The sequence below is a fragment of the Chroicocephalus ridibundus genome, chromosome 5 (assembly GCF_963924245.1).
Source record: "Chroicocephalus ridibundus chromosome 5, bChrRid1.1, whole genome shotgun sequence".
NCBI lineage: Eukaryota > Metazoa > Chordata > Aves > Charadriiformes > Laridae > Chroicocephalus > Chroicocephalus ridibundus.
Genome location: NC_086288.1, coordinates 72,703,270 through 72,717,970, shown reverse-complemented (window position 1 = coordinate 72,717,970; position 14,701 = coordinate 72,703,270). Strand labels below are relative to the sequence as shown.

The 14,701-nt window shown below is 39.5% G+C and overlaps 1 protein-coding gene across 9 annotated transcripts in view; it reads right to left on the bottom strand.

Annotated features, from left to right (window-relative positions):
* The window catches only part of CRACD (capping protein inhibiting regulator of actin dynamics), a 142,666-nt gene that overhangs the window by 62,008 nt on the left and 65,957 nt on the right, over positions 1-14,701 (bottom strand). For 5 of the 9 annotated variants that reach the window (XM_063335634.1, XM_063335627.1, XM_063335628.1 and 2 more), the window contains 2 exons: positions 14,181-14,321; positions 988-1,059 (listed from right to left, as the gene is read on the bottom strand). In XM_063335634.1, coding sequence (XP_063191704.1) covers positions 988-1,012 — 25 coding nt within the window. In that variant the 5' untranslated portion in view covers positions 1,013-1,059; positions 14,181-14,321. The remainder of the gene's footprint in view (positions 1-987; positions 1,060-14,180; positions 14,322-14,701) is intronic. The other 4 variants (XM_063335630.1, XM_063335632.1, XM_063335633.1 and 1 more) reach the window with 2 other exon arrangements.

Here is a 14,701-nt window from a genome sequence, read left to right as displayed (position 1 = left end):
AAGCTTTTGTCATGTTACGATGTTAACCATCATCTCATGTTGAACACAAATCCTGTTCATGACAAACACTTCAGCCAAACCTTCCTCCTCCATTTCCCCCCGCCCTCCTCCGCCCAAGCCCCCAGACCCCATCAACAGAGAGGTGGACAGAAGGACACCACATTAATTCAGCACCGCCGCTTGATAGCATGCTCGGTATTTACACGTAGCTACAAACTTCATACTGCTTCCGTCCATTTGCATCGTTTAGCTCAAATAGATTCTGAATTTGTCAAATAATCTCTGCAAATCCAATGCAGGAAATAAAAATGAAATTATGTAAATTAGCATCAGTGCAACTGAAAGGTAGTATCTGACAACTAACGTAGGAGAACCTATTGAAATTAGAACTCCAGAAGTAAGCTTTAAAAATCGCAAACTTTTTGACAACTTTGAAAAATCACAGAATCATAGAATTGCCTAGGTTGGAAGGGACCTTTCAGATCATCTAGTCCAACCATAAAATACTTGGACCGACCATAATCCGGATGATCTTAATGAGCACATGCTTTTCTATTTACTTCAAAATTTAGATCCATAAATTCTAAGCTTTCATCAGTTAAAAGGACCATTTCAAAAGGTACAGTAAAGCACAGCATCTGCCATAACACAAGCTGAGGGAGTCAAGTTCCCCGCGGTGGTGCAGAGAGCTCCCCCTGATGCCACAGGGAATTGTCTGCAAAAAAACGTTCACCAGCAAAACCTCTTTGTTTTGGATTGACTCGACTTTACACACACGCAGTTTGTTACGACTGCCATAAAAATGGACAAAAGCAGCACATACATTAGCAGCAGCTCCCGCTTAAAAACAATAAGCACAGCACATTCGCCCCTCAGCCAGCTCCCCGCTGAAAGTACTCCAGCCTAAGCCACAAAAACTTAACAGTGAGCTTTCAAGTGACAGGACACCATGTGCTCCAGAATCTACAGAATTGGTCAAGTACTTACAAGGTTTCTTAAACAAATTGATCATGCCTACAATTTCAGACGAAGTCGGAGAAACTCCAGACTTGATCTTCTCTGAGGAAGAAAAAAAAGCCATGAAGTCACCAAAGAGAAGGGTCTGTTTGGCTTTTTTTGTCGCTGTTTGCGAGAGAACTCTGAAGGATGTATTGTAACATGATAGGACGCTTGTAGTAACAGCCTTACAGATCAAGCTGAGCACGTATTTCAGCACTCTGATTTTATTTAACACTCTCCTGTGGAAAAAGCTAAAGGAGGTTTTAACTATCAAGAGCCAAGGTGATTTGGGATTGATAGCTAAGACCTCCTGACTGATCTTTCATGCGATATTCATTCGGTACATTGGTTTGTATAACTGCTATTTGCTCAGTCTTCCCCAGCTACAAAGCCAAAAATAGCTTACCTTTTCCACGAGGGCAATAAGGTGTACCTGCAATACTGGGCAACTCTTTACAGGTGCTAAGAATAACAGCAGCGGATTTCATAAAGCCAGAAAAAAACCGTCATTATATTATCATCCATGTTTTTAACTTTACAAGAACAGTTTAATGTCAGTAACTGCCATGTAACCTGGAGGCTGTGTTTTCCAAGGAAGATTGCGCCAGACACTAGTGTTTTCTGAAGCACCCTATAGTACCATGAAACGGGGACAGGCATTAGGCAGTCTATATTATTGTCATAAAAGAAGCAACAATGGTGCAAATCCCTCTTAGCAAGCCATAAACTTTTGAATATAAAACCTGAAAAAGCCTTCATTATGCAGTTCTCTGTCAACACAGGCTGAGCCAAAGCCCACTACAGTACTTCTCTGTGCTCTGGATGAAACTTCCCAGAGCTCCCGTAGCTCCTTTCGCAGAGGTGCCAGTCTTCCACGAATAGATCTTTGCATCCAGGATTTAAGGGAAAATAGACCCTGCAAAGCGAGGCTCCCAGGTCTGCAGTTTGGCATACAAATGGGTGGTCTCATTTTCAAATCTCCCAGGAACCAAGTAGCTTATAGCGCAGTAAGATCCCCTACAGGAAATGCATGTTTGAATGCTGTCTTTTCCGTTCTTGCACGGTGTTGGATCAAAATCGTGCCATACAAATTTTACCCAAAGACCAGCAACAGCAAGTGGCTAAGCTTAGGCCTTTACATCCCAGACATGTTTAGATCAAACAGGGCTTCTCGTGAAACTCAGGATCTAGAGAAAGATTTTACTTTTTTAATGTGAAACCACAGAAGTTTACCGTTATCTTCTGGTTTAAACAGAGGTCCTCAGCACTTGCGTAGCCATCACAGAGACTTTTGAAGTCAGTAAGGTAAAGCTTTTAACAGAGGAAAATTTTAATTAATCTTTTGTACATACTGCATTCAATAATACTGATTTCTTAAATCTTCCTCTATACAATCCATTAAACGCACATTATTAGTTTATTTGGGGAAACATTTCAGAATCCCAAGCCGCTTAGCGGCCGCATTTTGCCAAGCGCTGGAAATACAGACGCGCAGAATCATTTCTCCAAAACACAGGAAAGTGGGATAGAACTGAGAATGAGAAAAGATGAAATAAAAAAGTTGCGAGTAATATCCTCCTGTCTCCCTCTCCTCTGAGGTATCTCACACAGGTATTTTTTTTTTTGGCAGATACATCAAGACTTACGTGTAATAATGACTTTAGCGACTTCTTTCTTTAGGGACATGTTTTATTTCATTAATGAAACATTCTCAGGAGCCGAGAGAATGGCTTTCACCCAATTTCATTTTTAATTAAAAAGAGCTAAAAAAAATAATAATAAAAGAAGAAGAACAGAAAGATTAAACTACTCTGGTCTGACAAAATGCATGGCTTTTTGACCCATCTCAAAGGGCTGCTTCCTCCACCCCAGCAGCTGACAGGAACAAGATTCCCTCCAGCAAATAAACTGCTTTACCCAGCCTCCTCAAGCCTACCCTAAACCCCAGTAGCAACCCTCCCAATAGCCAGCAAGCCAGGATTGATTCAGACCATGAGAGCTTACAGCAGGGCTCAGGACCATCAGAAAGGCTGCATGGCTACCTGAGCAAATGCTCTGTGGGTCACAGCTGTGGTCACTCCCCCGGGCACATTCTGCAGCTATTCAATTCCTCTGCAGTTTGATCATTTCAAACCCCATGACTGAGATCCAACTCGAAGACCAAGAGATGAGCATGAGGATGTCAAAAAGCATAGGTGTCAAGAGGTACCTCTGAGAGGGACTAATCTAGCGCCAAGGTTGGAGATGAATGAATGACCATGAAACAATATGCTAGCTGAGAATGATTAGCAGTGTTTAATGATCACACAAGGTTATCAAAGAATTTTTTGTAACAGCATCTGAGGAGCAGCATCAGTCGGACAACGGGCATGAAGACAAGTGATGGACAATCCTACAATAAAGAGGGAGAAGCGATTCTCCCTATAACTTCTTAACATCAGCGTTATCTCAGACACTCCCAAACTGCCCACCACCAGTGCCACAGCCTTTCTGTGTTCAAGCAGGGATGAAAATCGAAACACAAGCTTTTCTTATACATCGAAAAATTAAATGAAAGAGGATCAAAAGGTGAAGTGGCAAAAGTTAACTCTGTGCAGTCAAAGTTTAAAGGGAAAAATAAAACTTCTTTCAATTGACTTACATGAAAATAGGTTTTAATAGTTCAAGAGTGTAATGCAGTAGACATTTAAAAGGTCCCAAACAACTCTAATTCATGCCAAATGCAACAAAAATTTCGGCACATGTGGTGTTTTGTTTTTACATTTTGTTCTGTAGAGAATAATTAAATAATTCCCATCACTGAATTGGCAACGCTGCCATCCACTGATGCCAAACTGAGAGGTTTGCCCCCTCTCCCCAGCTTAGCTGACTTCATATTTCATCTTGAGCTATTTTGGATGCGACAGGAAATTGAGGCAGTGAGATTGCTAAAACCTTGTCATAAGTAATTGTAGATATCAGAGGTTATTAATGCAACCATAGATTTGGCATGGGCACTGGACCTTTAACTCAGGCAGCATGGTTGCTCAGAAAACTTACCTGCTAGTTTAGAAACCCCACAGACTACTTCATTTAAGTACTCCAAGCTATATGCACTCAGTGGAGAATACTGAGGCTAGTAAGAGAAATCAAGTAAATGAATGTGACAGACAATGAGCCAGGCAAAAACCACTTCCCTGGAAGCCAGGGAGTTTCTGAAGGGTGGTTAATGATACAAAAGGCGGGATATATTATTTAGACAAAGCACGTCCCATAGGAACTATTCTGGGGCTATAAAGAGAGGTCTCAAGTAACATAGTTGGACTCGTCTCTCATTTGTCCCTTAAATGCTGGTTTTCCAATGGAAAAACTCTCCAGTTAGCATAAGAAATTTAACAACATATGGCGTTTCCAATGGTACGTACAGTCGTCCGCTTCCAATTGGCTTCTTCAAATAAACTCTACATGGAAATGACGAGCAAGACTGCCTGGTACCCACTGAGCAAACTTTGAGAAATAGTTTTTCATTTTCCTCGCTAGTGGACAGGGGCCCCATTTCCAGATACGCAGTCCCGACAGCAAGGTCCTCAGCGGCAGCAAAACCACAAAGGGTCGAAGGAAGCAGAGTCTCCTGGGGACGTGCACCTCCGGCCTGGAGCAAGCACTGACTGCAGAGCGCCCACCTGCGCCCCCCACGATGCGCTCTTCTGAAACCAGAGTTTTTAACACAACACCTCTCTGAAGCCCTGATTTCATGCAACCAAAGACAAAAATGGGGATTTTTGAATGTCTTTACCAGAACTCTCTGTTGGAAAGAAGCATCTTTTGTATTAATCAACATCCTTGCACCAAAGCAAAACCAAAGTGTTGCTTCTTGTCTTATTAAGCCACAAACCCTGTTTAATCTTGCTCCATTATTGTCTTATCTATGAGCAGATAAATTTCTACCAGGTTGGCTCAACTAAGCAATTTATGTTGCTGTGATTTTGACATTTAAAAAAAATTCTGTTACACAACCAGAGCAGAAATAAAAACACTCGAGCAGCTGAAAGAGTAGAGCTGAATAAGAACAGGAACAGATTTAGGAATAATGAGGTCACCTCACACCTCAACACGCATGAAGTTATTCTCTTCACTCAAATAACTTCACGTTCAGTAGTAGTCACGGCACAAAATACCACACCATTTTAAAGAGACAGAAGCATTTTCAACACTTTGGCCAATTAGAAAAATGAACATGGAACAATACCAGTCATGTGTTGCCCTTCCAGCTTTCTTCTGGCCTTATAGATGAAGAGAGAACTAAGGAGGGAGAAAAATATTCCCTTCCTCCTCATCCCCTCCAAGTAAGAGACACCTAATCCAAGCGTGTGGTTGCAGCTCCAGAGCACGGAGCAAATGTGGCATTTATGGTGCTTCAGAAGCATCTCGTGCCTGCTCGAGCTCTCAGGTGTTGCTGTGGTGACAGCACGACAGGTATCCTTCTCATCAGGTGTTGTGGCTTTTCAGCCTTTCTTATTCCAGATACCTACAGTCTCTTCTTTATCTAGCCAGGGAGAGATATGGTATTAGCTTCCCACCAAACTGTCAAGTCACACAAAAGCAAAATTCAGTGCCACAAGGTCCGGCAGTGCCGGTGTTAGGAGCTCCCGGGGAGTGTGGAGGAGGAGAGGACTGGTGGGAGGTGAGGAGAGACATATCCAGGTGACCGGAGGTGAATGAACAACTGATGAGTGGACAAGAAAGGAAAATGAGGTATCAAGACAAGAGTAAACGGGGCTGAATCTTCATTGGACTGGTAATATCTGTGCAGTCAAGAGTTGGGTTTGTTTCATTTGCTTTTAAAAAGACCCCAGAGAACGTGTTTTTCCGAAACGGAGAGAAGAGTGCAGCAGCCAGTACCTAGTAAAAGAAAGTTCTAGATGTCAAAATCGCTCAAAAAGCATGACTGCCTACTGAGCTAAAGCATGATATTGCCATCCCTAAAAGGGAATTGGTATCTAAGCAGATACAGATTGGAATCACTGACTCATCCACCCTGGGCCTTTAAGGCAAACTAATGAGAATGAAGAGCTGACAGAAGGAAACGAAAGGGGAGGAAAAGAAGGAGGCAGAGGGGATTTAAACAAGATTAGCTACATGTGAATCCTAAGTAAAGATTAAAATCACTGCCTCATGGATTTGGGGATTTCGGAAGTCAAGGTCATGAAATTAGCAGAAAACTGGCAGTTCATGAGCTTATATGATGACTCTTCCGGGGGCAACTTTCAGCAGTATTTTAACTCCTCAGAGCTACCATTGCACAGTTCTTCCAAGCTTCTTAAAACCCTAAGGAGAAATTGCGTCTAAAGGGAAAAGCATCTAAAAATCCCCACACCCATTCCATAATTAGGTCAGCCATCTATTTTAATACAGACAACAAAGTGTTTCCCCCCCAAAAAAATCATTCTACTATTTATATACCCTGCCACCACGAACAGAGGCAAGCATTCATGAAAAAGGTCAATAGCCTGGGTCTAGTTCTGTCACACTAACAAAATAAACATATTATATATGTTTATATATAAACATATATAACATTGTATAAGCATAATATAATAAACACCATTGGTGGAATGATCTTTGATGATCTTGCTCCCCAAACTTTTACTTAGATGATATAGATTACAAATCCTTTAAAGCCAGAGAAAGCATTGTTTTCTTCTTCTTCTGTAACTAATGCTAACATAGGTCACGTCTCTTTGCAGAGTAAGTCTTCTTAGAAAATGCTTTATGCTTTTTAGAATTAAGATTTCAATAAGAGTGTTCAATATCTCTTCATTCATACATATTTGTACTCGCTTTCAACTGACTGAGTTGTAGGCTTGTCCATTTACAGCTTTGTCTAGACATCACAAAGGCTATATAAATTGCCCTTATGTACTTAATATGAATTACAATTTATTCAGCTATAGGTGATGATGACTGCCTGTCATTTTCATGTGACAATCTTTTAAAATGTGTTACCTGGCCTGTTAATTCTAAAATTGCTGGGCCAGTTTCCTCGGAAAGGTGCTAGTTTCCATGAGGGCAACTGAGAACGTGACTAGGGAAAAAAAGTAAGATGTCTTCAGCCTGTTTCATAACACTTCAGCAGAAGTAAAATATACAGATGGTATTGTTTTCACTGATGATGTATGCAATTAAGACACCAAAACCCCAACTGACGAATTCAGCTTAATTTATCCTCAAGCAACTTCCTGAACTGGAACCTAAAAGAATTGTTTTCTTTATGATCTGGTTTTCCACAATTTCTTTCTGTCACTGGAGATTTCCCTATGGCAGCTTTCTTTTTATAGCTTAACAGAGGAAATCCCATAAGTTTGGGAGTAGAAATGATTATATTTTGCACCCTTAAAGATAGCATTGCCTCTTATTACTAAACTTTGTTGATTTTTGCTGCGAGACTGTAGAAGAATGAAAGAAGTAGGGTTGTTTAGCAGGCTCTCAGTGTTTTCTAGGACAAAATGTTGACAGAGAAAGTTTAGATTCAGTATCAGGAAAAGTTTCTCAATAAAGTATATTAAACGACTAGGCACAGATATGAATTGCAAGAGTATTCACCTTGACAAGGTACTCAGAAACAATGAAATGAACAGTCCTACACTTAAAAGAGGAGAGACAAAATGAACTGAATACAGTATTGCTTCTCAGACCCGGTTTCTAGGGCTCTTCCATTCACAGAACACTAGAATTAAGCTGAACATTGCTACAGCTTGCAATGGTGGGAAAAAGGAAAAAAGAAAGGAAAGCAAGGGAAAAAACACTAAATCAAATCATAGAATCATAGAATCATAGAATGGTTCAGGTTGGAAGGAACCTTAAAGATCACCTAGTTCCAACCCCCTGCCATGGGCAGGGACACCTCCCACTAGACCAGGCTGCTCAAAGCCCCATCCAGCCTGGCCTTGAACACCTCCAGGGATGGGGCATCCAAATGTAAAAAACTGTAACTTAGACTTCCTACAGAAATACTTGGAACCTCCTAGCCCAAGCGACCAAGTACGCTCCCGACCATGTAAGAAAGACACTGGGAGACCCATCTGCAGTAAGAAGGAACTGCAAGACCAGCCTGGGCAACTCTACAGTTTTCAGCCACAGGCATAAGCAGTTTCTTGGCAGTAATTTTTGAGGAAGGAAGAGGCTTCCTCTGTAAATAAAATGAAAATGTGTTCTGTCTCTTTAATTTACAACCAAAAAAACGAGTTTATTTTTACAGTACCTGAATCATCAGTACCCAGTACCTCAGAGTGAATATTTTGGTTAGTATCCCTTTCAGCTGCAGCCATGTTTTTGGGTAGGTTTTTTTTTTGTTTGGTATTTTTCAAATGTTACTGAAACAAGAAGTACAGCACAACACATTTATATAACCACTGAGATTTTTGAAATCAAACACAAGCTTAATATTCCCTTATTTTTAAATCACTGTTCTTGCAGTAAACTGTCTTACATTTTAGGCTTCTTTGGGAACTATGCAGTAGTAGTATTGTGAGGGTGCAAAAGTTGTTACATTATGAAATCTTTAATATATGAAAATTATAGCTGTGCTTCGTAACAAAATGCAGCAGCACCAGTAAGTCATACCTCCAAGGAACCACAGAGCCCTGTAATAAGAAAGTCACATTGTGCAGGACATGTTTTCCATCTTACTGTCTGTATTCCTTCCCCTGATTAGCAATGGAAACAATTAATAGTATCATATATTTATATAATAAATATTTAAAATAATATTTTCAGTATTCCTATGTAACACAATAAACAAATAGTGCCATACATGAACACTATATAAAACAGTATAATAAACAGTATTGTAATATAAAGCACTGTATTGGCTACCTGAACGCTGCAGAAGTACAAAGAAACCTTTTCACAGAAAACAACTTTCTTCAAATTACACTCTCTAGTTGCACGTTTTCCATACTTTAAGTTTCTCCAAGGAATAAACAGCTACATTAATGGGCTCAATAAAAGATACTCCTATGTAATATAGGCAGTAAAAGTATTATAATGGCACATGGTATCTTCCAGATCTAGCAAGACAGACTTTAAAATTACAGCATTTGTCTTTCTGTAAAACATATAGGCAGATTAAAATAACAGCTTAGAGGCCTTGAAGAGTTTTTTAAGTGAAACTCACCTACTGGTTAAATATTTTTCATACTTTCCTTCATCTCATCTCCAGAACCATTCTTTTCTGGGGAAGAAGTCTTACTTTTAGACAATAACATAAGCAATACGGAAAAAAAAGATAGAAAACATTGTTTTCTACATGACGTTGTTTTATCCTGAGTTATATCAACAAAAATTAGCATCCTCAGCTGGACCCTGCCATGGAAAACATTATCCAAGCGTGACAGGAGAGTTCAGCTCCCCTTTCTACTTAATGGTAAAGATGGTGGAGCTGAAGAAGGACCTTGTCTTGAAGACACCTCTGCAAACTGCCTGCTCAGGACATTGCAGATCTCCAAGAAGTTCGGGGAGCGCAGTGAAACACGAAGTAAAAATATCAAAGTATGCACGGGCAGCTTTTTTAAAAGCTGTGGAAGTCTCTGAGCTGCGTTTCAGCTGAGAGATTCATTCAGATGGGGGGGAGGAAGGCCACAGGGAATTTTAAATCTTTGAATACAGAGCAGACAGTCAGTCCACTGCCAGCACTGAATTTAACATGCCGTACCATAATTAGCTCTGATATCTACATGGGTGTCTTTTCCTTCTAGAATTTCCCAAAGAGCTTTACCTCTCTCCGTCCTAGTCAGCCACTAAAGCCCAGAGCTATAGTGAGCTTCCAGCTCAGGGAAGCACTAAATCATATTAAAATTGAGCGTGTGATTCTCTTCTCCTGAATTAGATTCTAAGATTATTTAGCCATTGCTGGATGCTTGGGGCAGGACATCACAAACACAAACACCACTTCAGCAAAGTCAAATCAGGATTTGTGACGGTTTTTGCCTGTCCCAAACCTACAAACCTGAATTCCTGAGTACCCTTAAGATCCAAAATTGAACTTTAAAATTCTAATGTAGGGGCAGCAGTACAAAAAAAAACCTATAGAGAATCCTTTCATTGCCCCACTTCTAGAAGTACTAGAGGAAGCATAAATCACCTTTTGCCCTCAGATAATTTTGCCGACAGTACTCTTCATTGATATTCTCTCAGAATTCAGCACAGAAGAAATCAAAAGAATCTAACCTAGAGATTAACTAAACCTGGATTGATTGTATAAACTCCTGTCATCAGCAGGAGCACAAAAATAAAAAAGCCTAACAGAAACTGATCTAAATTTTGCAAATATGGCTCCTGGCCTTGCGAAAAAATTGACTTGACAGAAGGAATCTTGAACACATTGAAAAAGCTCAAGAAACAGTCAGGCTTCACAATTTGGGCCCCATTTTGAGCTGTAAGCTGCTCCAAAATACTTCTGGTGAGCACGGAAATCTTGCTTGGAAGTATCGAATCTAACTAGGAACAAAAACCTCAATTCCAATTATAACTTGGTAATTAAAATAAAGAAACATATTTAATTAGAACCAAGCAGTACTGCTGCAATCAAATCATTTCACAAAAATTAGCTGTGCCTTAGAAGCTAGAGTATTCATTTTTCTAAATCTCTCACTCTATATTAAGTACAAAGACTCAAAAACATATAGGCATCTAGAGACTGAATATAAATACTGATTTTAACATCGATATACCATCCAGTTTATCCAAGGGAAGTAAAAGCAGAAAAACCCCTCTATTCTTGCAGAATGATCAAACCAAGTTTTTGCATACTGGGTACCTTCCTGGGGAAACAGAGCGGATGTGAAAGTCAGCTAATGTAGGTATATATTGAGAGGCTTAAGGAACATGAAAAATGTGACATGGCAACTTGTTTCGTTCATTTGTTGTTTTCTTTATAGTCGTCTTACCCTTATTTCAAAGCAAGGTGATCAAAAATAACTCTGTTCTTCACCACGACAGTATTACTTTTCAGAGGAAATTTCTGTGCAGGAGCCTGTGCCACTCACTTCACTCTCCCCAGGCTCTCTTGGACATCCCAAAGTTAGGTGTTGCTTCTACATTACAGTAGAACTACCTACTGCCCTCCCACTTCCCTACCAGTAATAATAAAAAAACCCCAGCCCTCTCAACTTCCAAAAGCTTACAGGTTGCCATCCTGGTAAATATTAGGCATGGATCTCACAACTCTTAGAAAGAGGAGGATCAAATACCTGGACTTACAGGCTGGTAGCCTCCAACTCCCTATAGGTTGGTCGCAGAGACAAATATACACAAGTAGATTCCCCAAATGATATATGAAATAAGTAACTGATAATTACAGCTTAGTTTTCAGGTCATCAAAATCTTTAGAATTTTCACTGTGCAAGTCCTCTTCCTATTCTTGCCCTGCCACAATCAGCAGACGGATTTAACCACACGAGTCTACAACTGCTGCTGCAAAGTTCTGTGCAGTTCTGCAGACGGTGTGATGTTCTGAACTAATTAGTTAATTGCATATCAGAAAATACTTTCCATGGAACTGTGAACGTAATTTCAGATTGCTGCGACTCTCAGGTCATCCTCTCTGTTGTTATTCCTCAGACATGGAGGAGACAAAGAGTTGGTGCTTCCTAAGTAGGACACAAGTCGGGGAGGGCCATGTAGTGGGCAGATGTGGCTGCAGTAAGCACGGATGAGTTTTCTAGGTGGTTTCACATTAAGACTTATTCTAATTATCACTCAGATTCATTGCAAATATAATACAAAAAAAGTCTAGAAACCTAGAAAATGAATCATGAACAAATGCTACAACATAATGTTAATTAAACCATGGTCTCTGTCTTCTCGGCAGGACCTCTTCTTCAATAAAATAAGGAAATAAATTATTCGCATAGCTGGTTATCTCTCAGTGACTCATTTCATAAAATCCTTGCAGTTTGTACTTCCACAAAGTGACTGAAAGAACACAATCAACTGTATCCATAGTCATCAGTTATTGTAAGAAAGAAATCTGAACTGGGTAAACATAAAGAACAAGAGAGGCAAAAGAAGGAAAACAAGAAATTAATGGAATATAGGGGGAAAACAGCTTTGGAAGATACAAATGAAATCAGAGACTTTAGTAGAACATGAAAGAGCTTTTCCTAGTCTTCCACTTTTTTTGAAGAATGAAAACAAAAAGTGTGCCTTAAAGGAAGCCTGAAGCCTCTGGAGAAGCAGGATGGGGTCACCAATAAACACGGGTCTGAAGCTGTAAGCGTTTTAACCCAGAAAATGTGAAACAGTAGAATGAGCTAGAAAATAATGTACGTCTTAGAAAAAATAAAATATTAGACTTCAGTAAACTTGATCAAAAATTGACTAACACGACATTTACAAACGATTTACAACAAAAAGAATCTGATGGATAAACAAAATCTCTACTCACAGTACAAGTGATTTCCTGACAAAGTTTTGGTCCTATTTTCTGCAGGAAAAAGCAGAATATTCTGACAACAGGATATGGGGACAGGTTATGAAAGAACACTGGGTAGATGTAGGAAAAAAATAGCTTTAATTCCCTCGGAAAAAATTATATGCAAATTCTATACAGAAATATATGTGTTACATACTTTATATAATGAAATTCATATTAGCTAATCAGGAGATGGTATTCTGACTGAACGCTCTCATAGGCAGCTCTTTGAATATTTGTATTTTAAGCCGATGGGTATTGTATTTTACTTAGCAAAGTAAAAAATGTGCTATTTGAAAACTGCCATATTGCACGCAAAAATGAAGTCTATTAAAAGGAAACAGAAGACAGCTCAGAATCTGTAATTGTTACACACAAACGTCAGGGAAATATGAAGTTAGAGAGAGCAGGCAGACAGCATCCTGCAGGCATCGAGCATGGGTGGTGTGCGCTTTCCATGGGTGGTGGCACACTTTCTATCTCCCCGTTTGAAAAAATAAAAACATATCCTTCCCATAATACGTTAACAGACGACATCTCACAAATCGGTATTTCAAAAACACGCGTGCACCTTCAGCTGAGGTGTAGGAGCTGTTTATGGCAGAAGAATGTCCTCATGACCATGATCGTCTCAAGAAAAGAGAACCTTTTTTAATTAACAACAAGCCAATGTACTTCAGCTGATAATTTTCAATGAGTTGTCAATATCCGCCAGTCAAACATACATTTTGGCAAGACAGTCATAAGTAAGGCAGGACTCTTAGTTAATTCATAGCCTTTGTTAATTCACAGCCTTTGTTAATTCACAGGGTGATATAGGTTAGGCAGGACAGATTCTCTAAACCACATAAATAACTTCGAATGGCAGAACCACGTTGTTTTGTGCAAAAGCAAAGACAGCATTTACGCATTAGATGGACACCGAACTCAGTTTTATAGGAATGCAGTGTAGAGTAGAGCGTTTGCAGACGAAGTCGTTGGTGGACACATTTGCCCAGGGACCACATTATTACCTATCATTTGCAACGCCAACGTTCTTCCCAGACCAAAAAAAAAAAAAAATAAAGTGAAAAAGAAAACAGAAAATCTGAATGGAAAAAATCCTCTGCTGCTGTCACTCCACTTTCAGAGGAAATGTGCACGGTATAGGATGTTTTAACTGTTTTCAGCTTCTTCCAATACTTTTCAGAACTGAAACGACTAAGGCAGTAGACTTGTAAATATTTTAGAATAAACAATAAATCCAAAACCTGTCAGAAAGGAAAACAGTGCAGATCCGTTCTGATAAAAGCCTAAACGGTGAACTATTACTTAGCACTAATTCCCAGCGGCAGCGTTCTACAAACAGGCTGTATATCTGCCTTGGCAAAACGAGAGCTGCTTGGTAAACCAGAGACTACATAAATCTTTGCATGGCTAAGAATAACTTCAGTGCTTGAAATAAAAGAAAATATTTGCTGTTGTGTGCAGTGCTTGTTTTCTTTTTTCCCAAAATATACAAAAAAGCTACACAAAAAGTAGTTCCAAGTACAGTAACACATGCATTACAGTCTTCCTTTAATACGAAAAAGCTTTTTTTCCTGGTTATAAGTTAGAAAATGCAAGTTAAAATAAGTACTTTAGTGTTCAGTTATTATCTACATTTTCAATTCTGCCTTCAACTTAATGAAATCTTCAATGAAGACATCACTTGCAGTGTTAAAGGATCAGGAGAAAAACATTTCCTTACCTTTTTTTAAGCGGTGGTGTGGTATTCTCTCTGTTCACACAGTCTTGTTCTCTGTCTGAAGCGGGGATTTTTCTTTAATATAACCGCTCAGAAATCAGGATACGCTGCTAAGGACCAGCGGTCAGCATTCTCCCAGACTGCCTAGGCATGAAGGGGAAAGAAAGAATTTTAGTTCACTAGCCTAAGAGTATTTTTACGTTTTCCCTCTTTTGAGGGGTGGCTTATAAGCTGAGCAATTCCTGCCTGCCCCATCTCTTGTACATGGTTTGAGATGTTTGCAGGCTAAAAAAAAAAAAGATATTGCAACCCGAGAAATTTTCATTAGCTTCGGATTTCCCTCTGAGACTTTCATACAAAATGGTCTTTCTTTACTCTTTCTAACTAGTGAAATAGCAACACTTTCTTATTTTTCCTTCCAAACAGCCACATCCTGCAGTTCTAAATCAATTATATCTCAAGAAAAATATGTCACTGTTTTTACTGTACTTTGGGCTGGAATAAAAATGCGGTATTTGACTCCA